The sequence below is a fragment of the Crotalus tigris genome, unplaced genomic scaffold (assembly GCF_016545835.1).
Source record: "Crotalus tigris isolate CLP2741 ecotype Arizona unplaced genomic scaffold, ASM1654583v1 scf7180000022411.5474196:2289641, whole genome shotgun sequence".
Classification (NCBI taxonomy): Eukaryota; Metazoa; Chordata; class Lepidosauria; order Squamata; family Viperidae; genus Crotalus; species Crotalus tigris.
In genome coordinates, this window is record NW_024099112.1 from 399,435 (window position 1) to 411,551 (window position 12,117).

A 12,117-nucleotide genomic window follows, 5' to 3' on the forward strand; every position below is an offset into this window, starting at 1 on the left:
GTAACCCAGAGATTTATAGGAACGGCTCTCCATTTTCAGAGAAAGTACAGTTGCGCTTAAAAGCATATTGGAATAGATTCATGGTTACTATGGAAGCCATGAAGTCCAACACTACTGTAAAAACAATATCATATGTAACACTGTATTCCCCTGACCTCAAAAGCCCATGTCTTGATTCCACAAGACAATGATTCACATGACTCATAAAGCATATTAATTTGCATGTTTCCATGGTATTCTTTGCGGGTCTTTTTTTTTTATAATGGCTGCTCATCTTTGAATCATTTAAACTATATGCCCCCTGCTCTTAGGGGGAAGACCATTCTGGAATGCAGCCTACCAAATACTCCTGGGGTAAATACTAATATGAGACTCATATTTTTTTTTTTAACCAGAAGCAGAAAGGTTGTGAATCAATTTAGGGAACTCTCTTTTCATACCATTATTCTCAATTATTCCTGAATGGCACCATTACTTTTCACACATAAACTTTCCTTGAAAAAGACCCGCAATGGTTGAGATGTTAATCCAAAAGGATTGGAGTGCATGCTGAGACAATCACGCTGGAAGCTATGGTTCCACTCATGCTAGATTTTGGTAATCTTGTCCTTAAATTACTCATCATGCCACTTCTGTTGCTGCTACATATTTTAGAATACCACAATAATGAAGAGCAGTTCAGATATTATGTCTGAAGGACATAAATAAACAGGAAAATGATAGATGGCCCACACATAATAGATCCCATCCATATTTATCAAATGTTCAGAGGGGCTTCTGTTTATGTTGTTTGAAAAGAAATAGGTAGTTCCATACAATTGAAACATGGTTTTTCCGCTGCATTCTTAGTATGAAAAGTGAATGTCTTCTCAAGAACCAAATGGTCACCATGCTACTTATGTTAATAGGACTGTGGACATAGTGTTGTGAACCTGCCTATGTTGTGGCAATTCATGTAACATGAGGCCAGTGGGTCTAATTAGTGTTGGAATTGATTGAGAGATGAAAGGGCATTATACCCGGTGTAACTCTTGAGGCTATGTGCCACCGGCCCCTCCTCCCCAGCTCAGCCGATTTCCCAGGGTTGTTAGAAGGATAGAGAATGCTAATATTGAATGCCTGGACATTTAATGAGATATAAATGTATAAAATAATTAACCACCCAGAGGCCTGGATCAAATATGCCTATTCCAAAAGATATAACTCACTAAATTTAGTAGCCTTGGAATGGCAGCAATTAGATCTAAATCATAGTGTAGTTTCATGGTTGCTATAAATTGCTCTTTAAAAGATCTTGCCTTGGCATTAATTGCAATACAGCCGATATTATGCCCCACTTTTAAGATGTAAAGGAGCACATGTACAAGATAAGCAAAAGACATGAGTTCACAGCATGAACAGTTACATTTCATTCACCAGTCTCGTTTCTATGAAAAATGCTTTAAGACAGCAGATTTTCTACAGAATGTAAAGTTGGGTCTCTGCCTCTTTGCTGCTTCTCCAGCCTGAGTTCACAATGACTTCTAGGCACAGATTTCATTCTCCCCATCATTTCTGATAGATGGCAAAGGGAGGGCAAAAAAAGGATCCTTTTAACCTATCATTAATATGTTTGCTTGAAGCTCAACCAAAACTATTGGCTGCCCATTGGATAGGACTTAAGAAGTATTGGGGATCATCCACACCATTATCTCGATTTTCCTTAATCTTAGATTTTAAAAAAAAACAGAATAGATGTAGATTTCTGGCCACATTTTGACCAACCTTCTAACAACGAATTAAAAAGGCCTGTGGCAGCAAGTTCTTATTCAACATATACTATATTACTGCCAGGAGTTCTGTAAGAGCACCAACCCTAGCCTCAGCAAAAGCCAAGTAGTGTTGATGGGTTTGGGGGGCTGGAAAAAGGAAAAGAGCAGGGACCAGTGGGAAGAACAAGAATTATTCTTACATTCTAGAAATTGTAAATTGGTCAAACGTTTTAGGTGGTACAGAGATAAAAAAAGTTGGAAGAGGCACTTTTGATCAAGTTACATATTTTACAAATGCTTAATCAGATATATTTTTCTCTTGATTTTTAATATTCTTGATCCACTAATATGTACTACTGGGTTTCTACATCTCTGAATACATTTCTGCAAGATTTCCTGCTCATTTCTCCTTTGATAAATCAGCTTAGGAACAATTTTGACCTTTTGTAGTTATCCCACCTATACTGGCAGTTATGGCCAGTTGATCTACATCCACATTCTTGTAAAGCTGCAGATTGGAAATAAAAAACTGAAAAGATTTTTAAGAGATTTGTCTCATATTATCTTAGATGACAGCAGCTGTGAAGCAGGAAGATTAGCTTCTTGAGAGAAGGGATAAAGTACACAGTGTTTACAGAGGAGTGTTCTCCACAGGTTATCGGCAGACACCTGCTCTCCACCTACATCCTGCCAGTAAAAAACATTCTTGTCCAGGATTCTGGTTTGGACAATAACAGAAAGAATGAAAACTCCACGCTGCCGTTACATTCTTCTGGTACGTACTTTTGGGCATGCTTTAGGGTACAAATGGAAAAAGGCAAAGCAGAGTGAAACTTCCATCTGACCTAATGGTTCTAGACATTCTTCTGTCACTTAATTCTTTCCCACACCAAATATATTGCCACTCTGCATAAAGATGTCTACTCCCAAGTAATATAATCCCAAATGGAAAAAAAGGGGGGAAGCCTCTTCAAGGTCAAGCAGTAATTTTGTTTTGGAGCTTTTTGGCTAAAAAACATTGCAGAATCAACTAGAACCTAGGGCTTAGTAGTAAATAGTTAAATGTGAAGAATTAACTGTTGGATAAATGAATTCTGTGTTTGAAATCAGTTGTGACTTTGGGTGTAAGAAGCTGCTACAGGTTAAGTTGCATTAACTATAAGTAAAGGGTTTCCTTCCAGGTATCTTGGATTTTGACTTCAAAATACACCCCACTATTCTGGAGAATAATGGCAATTCCTAATGAAATCACATGGTGTTGAAGCTGGAAATGAATGGAGCTTTAGTATTTTAGTATCTTCTCTTCACCAAATTTGGAGGAAAAATGCAAAATAAATAGCATCAGTATCAGTTTTTATTTGTGTGTTCTGAATTTTGATTCCCTCTCTTCCCACTGTTTTAATGACAGAGTATCATGTCCTCTACTATTGATGTTCAGATTATGTCATTGATAGTAAAAATGACATGAAAAAAAATAATAATAAACAGCTGGGGAATGACCGAAATAGCTCAGTGAAGAATACACATGCTTGTTACCTATACAAAGCTGAGGGATGTTTATGTGCATGTATGTACGTGATGGAGTGTTGTTAGACCCACAAAACTGAGGGAAGGAGTATATGGGATCACATAATAGAATTTATATAAATTTCCTTTATCATTATTTGCCATAAGATAAACTATATTTTATATCAAGTATTAACTCAGTCTTGCAATATCATAGAATTCTTAAATAATACATTCAGGAAGTACGGATTGTTACTGTGATCATTAAACAAGGGGAAAGAGTATCCTGAATTTTTATTCCACAAAGAATAAGTTATGTCCAATGCCAATTCATGATTGATGATACCTTTGACATACATACAGGTATACAGTGTACTGTATCAATCTAGTATAGTATAGAGATCAATTGACCTATGGAACATTCAGCAGGAAAAGGAGATAAGAATTTCAGAAGGAGAGCTAATAGAGTTAGAGATTAACAATCCACAAAAGAAGTGTTACAATTAATTGTCATCCAAAGTCAAATATTGAAGTCCTGATCCACCTTGCCAATGGAAGTTAATCATATGAGAGGGGAATAATAATAATAATAATAATAATAATAATAATAATAATAATAATAACAACAACAATGACGACGACAATAAAGTTGGAAGGGACCTTGGAGGTCATCTAGTCCAACCCCCTGCTCAGGCAGGAAACCCTATACCATTTCGGACAAATGGCTGTCCAGTCTCTTCTTAAAAACTTCCAGTGTTGGAACATTCACAGCTTCTGGAGGCAGGTTGTTCCACTGGTTAATTGTCCTAACTGTCAGGAAATTTCTCCTTAGTTCTAGGTTGCTTCTCTCCTTGATTGGTTTCCATCCGTTGCTTCTTGTCCTGCCTTCAGGCACCTTGGAAAATAGCTTGACTTCCTCTTCTTTGTGGCAGCCCCTGAGATATTGGAACACTGCTATCATGTCCCCCCTCGTCCTTCTCTTCATTAAACTAGACATACCCAATTCCAGCAGCCTTTCCTTATATGCTTTAGCCTCCAGTCCCCTAATCATCTTTGTTGCTCTTCTCTGTACTCTTTCTTGACTCTCAACATCTTTTTTACATCGTGGTGACCAAAACTGGATGCAGTATTCCAAGTGTGGCCTTACCAAGGCATTGTAAAGTGGTATTAATAAATCTGGTGAGGTGGCCCAAGCTGTGTGAAACCCCACACAGATATTTTGTAAGTGTATGGCTGGGTTCTGGCTTCCAAAACGAAGGCTGGAAACCAATAGCTGCGGGTCTGAGTGGCTGACCCCAGCTTTTCAGCCAAGGTACAGGTTTTGCATACACATCATACACAAACATACACACAAATCTTAATGACATTTGTAATGCCTTTCAGATGAATGGATGTTTCTAAGGTTTGGAAAAGGTCTTAGTCATCCTATGCAGAAATCTCATTGCAATACTGAATAGATGAAGGAAAATGAATATGCAGTAACTATTACTGCAAATCTTTTTAATCCTGAAGACTTCCCAATGCAATGCAAATTTTAGGCTGGCTTTGAAAACATTCTGGCTACAGAAATAGATTCATAGGAAGGATGGACTAATGCAATATTACATAAATCATAATCCTTCCTTCCCTCTTATGAGACTATTAAAGGCTTAATGGAAAAAAGTACAGCTTGTTGAATTAAGATTCCCAACACTTTTTAAAATTGCTTGTTATGGACAAATTACTCATTTCACTAACTTCATGTACATGTCATTGCCTTATTAGAATTATTTTTGTAATGATAGGGTGATTTATCCAACTATTTAATGGGAGATGTTCCGTAGGCCAGGTAGGAAAAGAGAATTCTCACCTTACTTAATGATGTGTTTTTTGCCAGCCCAATCTGGATGATGAAACTTTGTCTCTAGAACCTGAAGAGGAAGCTGATGGGCTAGACTCAGTCAGGACAAATGCAGATGTTCCATCCCAAGTTGCAGAAGAATTGAATGAGCCTATACTGAATGCTCAAAGTAGCATCTTGCATAAAGAAGAAATCCAACAAGTAAATAAATTTTCTCTCTATGCCTTGGAATTTTACACTTTTCATGGGGATATCATAGCTTAGCTTCTTTGCTTGTCCCTGGGAATTGCATAGAAAAAGCCCATTTTCTCCAGACAATGCATTTAGCTGATGCAAGTTTTATTGACATATGAACTGGGCTCAAGCATCATGCTAACCCACAATGTAGCTTGTCAACAGCACATTATGTGACTCTAGCCATTGTACTTTGTAGATCACTGCTTTTTACTTAAGTGCTGATGGCTTAGGGTGTAAATTGAGATTTATTCAATACATTTGAATAAACAATGATTTAGTGTGGTATGTAAATCCAACCATTTTGTTTCCTAATAAACAAATAGGCAAGTTTCTGCTAGACTGAACTAATTTCTGGCAAAGATTGAATATTTATTTTTGCTTAGGCAGAATCCAGATGCTGGATGAGGGAATCTTGTTTTCAGTTATGTGTTTTCTAGCCTGAAATTTCCAGCCTGCAAAGATCATGCTGATTCTAGTCTAACATTTCCAAAGATGAACAAATTGAGAAAAGTTGATAAAAGGAAAAGACTGCAAGATGAGAAAAATTGATCTTGTTTATATGGTCCCTCTTAGCTAACTCCACATCTCCCTCTGCGAGTGACTGCCTATCCTTGGAACCTTGTCTACTGTACAGCAAGGGATGGATTTAGTCTGAAGACCATGTATAGAAGCATGAGCAACTTGGCCTCTCCCGTGTTATTGATTATCAGAGATACTGATGGGCAGGTAACCCAGATAGGTCTAAATCACAACTTTACATATGTAAGATTGATGATATGGAAAAAAAGAATACTAATTAATTAGGTCTAACTCAACTTTAAATAATTAGGCAATTATTCTTCTCTTTTCACAACATTAAGAAGTAGTCAACAATATTTAGTACATCTTCCTGATCACCTAGAAAGGGTTTGAAATGGGAAATGGGAAGATGCAAGAGAAAGGAAAAGATCCATTTTACAATGGATATAATAACTGCAGACCCAGTTTGGTCTAGTGGTTAAGGCAGGGGTCCCCAACCCTCAGTCCATGGACCAGCACCGGTCTGCGGCATGCCAGCAACCAAGCAGCACAAACAAGCGAAGCCTCATCCAGGGGATGAAGGCAATACGCAAAACCACCATACCACTGGTCTGCTGAAAACCCTTTCTTCATGGTGCCCAAAAGGTTGAGGGCCTCTGGGTTAAGGCACTGGGCTAGAACTCAGAATACCATGCGTTCAAGTTCTGCCTTGGCATGAAAGTCAGCTGGGTGAACTTGGACCAGTCACTCTCTCTCAGCCCAATTCGCCTCACAGTTATTTGTAAAAATAATAAAGCAGAAAACAAATAAACAGCTCATTATGTGTAGATTGGAGGTAATGCAAGTCATCTTCATGGATACAAAAAAGGCTTCACCACCCAAGGCGTAATCTGCCCCCTGAGCTACTATTTTAACAGATTGTTGGAAAGCTGAGTTCCACTTTAGAAATGTAACAGTTCACATTTATAAAATCTATTCATGTTCATGATAAACAAACTGTTTTTGTCTTATTATTGTTTGACAACTATTTAAAATCCTAGGCCATTTTGTAACCAACATTGTAATAATACAAAGGATACTGGATTTAAAATAGAAAAATGGCTTAGAAATATAATTCAGTAATTCGTAGACTGAATTGATCTACATTTTAGAATGTTTAATAAATACAGTCAATTTTGGTTCATTCAATATAATAGGCTAGGCAGAACATGACTTATCATGATGAGCAATGAGCATAAAGATAGGCATGATTAAATTGCTGAATCCTGAAATATATTCTCTGTATCTTTTTCAGATATTTGGAGCTTTTTCTTCTACAGCTATTCATGTGAGCAGCTGTTTTTATGGCAATGGAGAAACATTTCTGTTCTCTTTCACTCCACAACTCAAGGTGATTGAAACTCCATAGGTTAATCCCTATGTTGAGTGAGTTGCTTTTGTATTTACAACTTCAGGAGCCAATAGTTATTCACATTTTGCCAGTCACTAAATTGCTATGGCTATAAAGGGCACACTTTAAAAGATGCTGTGATATTATTGGGTTCCAAAATATAACTTGGTAAATTCCAAAAATTTACCAAGTAGATAGATTAGTGAATGGGCTAAGGGAAAATGAAATGTAATAGAAAAATGTGAATTTCTTCTTGTGACGAAGAAGAATGAAGAAATAAAAAGAAAACAGAAATCACGAAATAGAAAGCATAGGTAAATGTATGGGATGGAATATAACTAGTCTGGTAATTTATTATTTGTGAAAAGCATATTGGACAAATAATTTAAATAACAGTGCAGATTAAACGTGAGTCAGTATTTTGATATTGTTGGGAAAAGAGTCAACTAATGTAATTTTAGGCTGCATCAATATAAAAATTGTTTCCAAGTTCAAGAAAAAATAAGATCTCCACTTTATTCTTCATGATTCAGGCCCTATCTTTGGTATTATGTTTGTTTCCGGCACCACACTTTAAGAAAGATTCTAAAGCAGAGTTAAGGAGCAACAAGATGAGAAAGTATCTCTTATGAAGAGAAGCTGGATGAACTGGGATATTTAGCCTTGAGAAAAGAATATTAAAGGAGAGTACAATAACACTCTTCAACAACATGAAAAGATGCACCCAGTGGAAATTATTCAATGAAATGTCAGAAAAAAGTTTGCTAATAACAAAAGGATTTTGACAATGGGTTCTTCCTCTTTAAATATCTTCAAAGGAAGGTAGACGTCTTCTGTTGGGAGAGTTAATATAGATTTATATCCTGAGCAGTGAATTGTAGCAGCACCATAAATCAGGATGCTTTCAGGAATTATCCAGCCAGCATGCTACCTCTCTATCATGCTTTCTTTCTATGCATGTCCACATGGAAGATAATAGCTGGACATACAATTAGATACAATCTATTAAATCACACTATGAAAAGTTTCAAGCTATCACTGGAAATAACATGAGTGGATTTTTTTTTATATAGGAAGCCTATATGGTTTTATTCCTAAATTGCTTAATGCTATACATTTGATTCCCTTGTCAGGTATTTAAATGGACAGGCAAAAATACCTTCTTCATGAAAGGAGATGCAGATTCTTTAGCCATTGGTGGTGGCAGGTACGTAGCTTTGAAAGACAGCTGGGTTATAAGGAAATTAATTTGTCAGTTCAGCATGCCTGCTGCATTGCAATCTCATTAGCTCTTTTGCATGGTTAAGGAAGATCATGAATTGATGTTTGTAGCTCATAAATGATATTGTCATTGCTGCCACTAGACAAGTAATTTATTATTTTAAATGATCTATAACAGTAAAATTGCCCTAAAAATGTGGATTGTTTCTATTTTTTGTATTTAATGCAAGTCATCACTAGCACCCTTTCCTTACTTCTTTGTCCTGTTATATCATGCTGAATATGTCATCCTATCCCCTATTTGCTATCTTCACACTCTTGTTATTACAACGACATGCCAGCTGTTGAGTTTTTATGCATGCCATTTTATTGGACATTGGAATAAATGCCAAGTTGTGAATATTATTACTTGCCAAAGTTCCCTGCTAGGGCATTTTCTCTTCCACATCAGTCTCTTTGGTTTTTATGCACTAGCAAGTGTTGGAAGAATGTCAAGTGATGCAATTGAAACTATCTCCAAAATGTCCAAGGTTTCCAAGAGTATGAAATAATTCTACATTTGATTTTCTTGATAGTAATGTTAAAGTGATAGGTATGTCACAATTCTCCCAGAGCAAAGCAAGATATTGGAGTAAAAAGCAAAATGCTTTTTGTATTTAGTATAGCTTCCATCACCTGATAGCACCATCCAGCACCCCAACTTAGAAAACAAATGCAAAGCTTATGCACTAAATGGACTCCAGCAAATGAGTCAGTATTATACCATTGAATAAGTTTTGTGCTATGGAAGTTATTCTATGTGCTATCTCTTGCCTTGTATGCAGTGGTAAATTTGGACTCTGGCTAGATGGAGATCTGAACCATGGAGGAAGCCACCCCTGTGAAACCTTCAATAATGAAGCATTATCACCCAAAGAGGAATTCCTCATCCGAGACTTAGAAGTTTGGACATTGTCTTAACTGGAAGACTGGGAGAAAAATCAGACATCTTTTCACATAAACTTTCCAAGCTCTTGAGAAAAAGGATTTGGCCAGCAGTCCTGCATCAGTTTGTCAAATCCCCCTCAAATGAGGATAAACCTGTTGTGGATTCCCCATGTCTTTTATAGATTGGCAAGAAAGAAAGCTGAAGAATCTTACCAATTTTCTAATATTTATATCCCTCAGTTACCAGCCTCTTCTCAAGTAAGCTGCATCTAAAAGTAGTTTGTTCTTTGGATGTATCCGGGTCAGTGGTACACATCTGTAGTGCAGATAGGAAGTGATGTCTGGGTAACAACCCTATGAGGAATTGGTAAGCAATAAACGTATTTGCCACTATTGCTTGCTGGGTAAGTAACATAAACAGATGTTGTTCTTTGCTTTAACAGATACCTGCCCATTTATGGGTCAAGCTACTTTCATAATAGAAGCAAACATATTGCTCTTAGGCTTCACCTAAGACATTTTTACCTGCTTGTAAAATATTAAGTAAATAAGGAGGAATTTCCGGACAATGAGTTATTAAGCAGTGGAACAAGCTGCCTCCGGGAGTTGCAGGATGTTCTATTCAAGCAAAAGATTGGAAAGCCAATTGTTTGGGTAGCCAGAGGATCCTGGTCCTGAACAGCAGGTTGGCCTCCAAGATCCCTTCCAACCCTGATTCTGTACTTCGGCTTTCTGCTTTAAAATGAGAAATCTCTATAGACTTTCATAGGCATTCTTATGACTTAATTGCCATACTTAGGAATAGTTGAGTATTTATATCACAACACATTTCTATTGTTGTTTTGTTGTGTTCACATGCCCAAATACCTTCTAAAAGAGAGATATTTCTCTAAATGTGTTAGTGCCTACAAACAATGGCTCCATACTTAAAGAAGAGAATATTTATAGCTCAGATTTGAACTGTGGTTCCTTGGTGCTCTCTGAGTTTGGTAGCACATGCAATGAAATACTACAATCACTTTTTTCTACAGCAGGTCACCTTTTGAGCTGAACTCTTGATGATGTAAAATAGACAGGTCCATTCAGTATTCATGGCTTCATACATACAAAAGTGTGTTGCTGTTGGTTTCTTGCAAGGAACTATTGTTTTTGCATCTTTTTTTTGGCTGCAGAAGCAGCTTTGTAAATGATAGTTGTTCTTTAATACAATGTAGCCTCACTCAGGTTTTACATCAAACTTTTTAGTCTTTTCCTTTCTATTATAGAAAGCTCAGTTTTATTAGCAATCCATTTGCAACATTTTATCTCCAGAAATTTGTCTGTAATATGGACAATTTTCACTATTGCATTTCTGGCATCATTTTATGAACATTTCAACATTCTATAACATTTATATGCATCATGATTTTGCATCCATATATAGGGTTACCAGAAAACTGAATAAATAAAGGAAGACAAATGAGGGAAAAAAGAATATTTGTATTTACATTCATTGGAGGGGAAGGAATTACAACTGAGTAAACAGCCACACAATGGGGAATATACACTGAGATGAATGCATATAATGCCTAGTAAATAGTGCCAGCTGTTTGCCTAACATGTTTGTGGTTCTGTCCCAGAAGCAGCTTAGGAGGCAAAAGCCTTCAGCATGTAACTGATAAAGGTTTTATCAATTTCAGGCAATAGTACAAGTGGGAAGGCTCTAATCCAGGGGTGTCAAACTCGCAACATCACATGGCGTGTTGCAACGTATCGTGACTTTTTTTCCATTGTCGGCAATGGGGTAGGCGCGGTTTTTGCATGACGCATTTGGCCCGTGGGCCGGCAATTTGACACCCCTGCTCTAATCAATTGAGGTCATAGATCTAACCTTGTTTGTTAACTTGCTGTTAGCATTTATTAGGGAAGCTCAAATCTATATTCCTCTTCTGAAGGAAAGCTCAGATATGCAAAGGGAGGGAACAACATTTGGCTGTCTGCTGGATGGTGGTCATGAAGACAAAATGGAAGACACATCCTCCTTTTCATGGATATCTGTATGTCCCTGTGTAAAAAGGATGCAGGGTGGTAATTTTCTTTTCGCAAAAGCGCAAGTTAATACAGAAGCCCAGGATTACCATGAACAATTCACTAACCGTTCACACCCGAAGCTGAAAGAACAACCTGATTTACAAATAGGAGCAACGTTTGAAAATTCTCTCAGCTGGACCAAATACTGTTATGAATCCATATGGTAAGCAGGTCTTTAGGAGCTTCACAATTTCTTTCTCATGGTCATATAAACCCTGAGCTTGCAGCAGTTTGCAGTTCCAGCAACTGCCATAAGGATTTGCTATAATGATTCAATCTAATGCTGGGAAAGATTGAGGGCAATAGAAGAAGGGGACGACAGAGAATGAGGTGGCTGGATGGAGTCACTGAAGCAGTAGGCATAAGCTTAAATGTACTCCAGAAGATGGTAGAGGACAGGAAGGCCTGGAGGAACATTGTCCTTGGGGTTGCGATGGGTCGGACACGACTTCGCAACTAACAACAACAGTAGATCCTTGAAAAAAACCTCAGGCTTTCCTAACACAAAAACAATTAAATGTACAACACCCCCGCCCCCAATACATCCATATTCTAAATCCACTGAGGGATAAGTATAATTTTCTGCCCATATTATATTTTAATTGCAAAGTTCTAGCTTGGCTTAAGCTTGAATATTTTTAAGAAAATTGAAGAAA

The 12,117-nt window shown here is 37.3% G+C and overlaps 1 protein-coding gene across 2 annotated transcripts; it reads left to right on the forward strand.

Moving 5' to 3' along the window:
* Positions 1 to 287: 287 nt before the first annotated feature.
* On the forward strand, positions 288 to 10,839 carry TLDC2 (TBC/LysM-associated domain containing 2). Of its 2 annotated transcripts, none has more exons than XM_039319092.1 (7): positions 288 to 354; positions 2,406 to 2,526; positions 5,134 to 5,298; positions 5,908 to 6,060; positions 7,148 to 7,243; positions 8,377 to 8,450; positions 9,289 to 10,839. In XM_039319092.1, the coding sequence occupies exons 2-7, from the start codon at positions 2,494 to 2,496 to the stop codon at positions 9,422 to 9,424; spliced, it is 657 nt and encodes a 218-aa protein (XP_039175026.1). In that variant the 5' UTR covers positions 288 to 354; positions 2,406 to 2,493; the 3' UTR covers positions 9,425 to 10,839. The 2 variants fall into 2 exon arrangements, with proteins under 2 accessions (XP_039175026.1, XP_039175025.1); XM_039319091.1 differs by having other exon boundaries at positions 312 to 354; positions 2,321 to 2,526.
* The last annotated feature ends 1,278 nt before the right edge of the window (positions 10,840 to 12,117 follow it).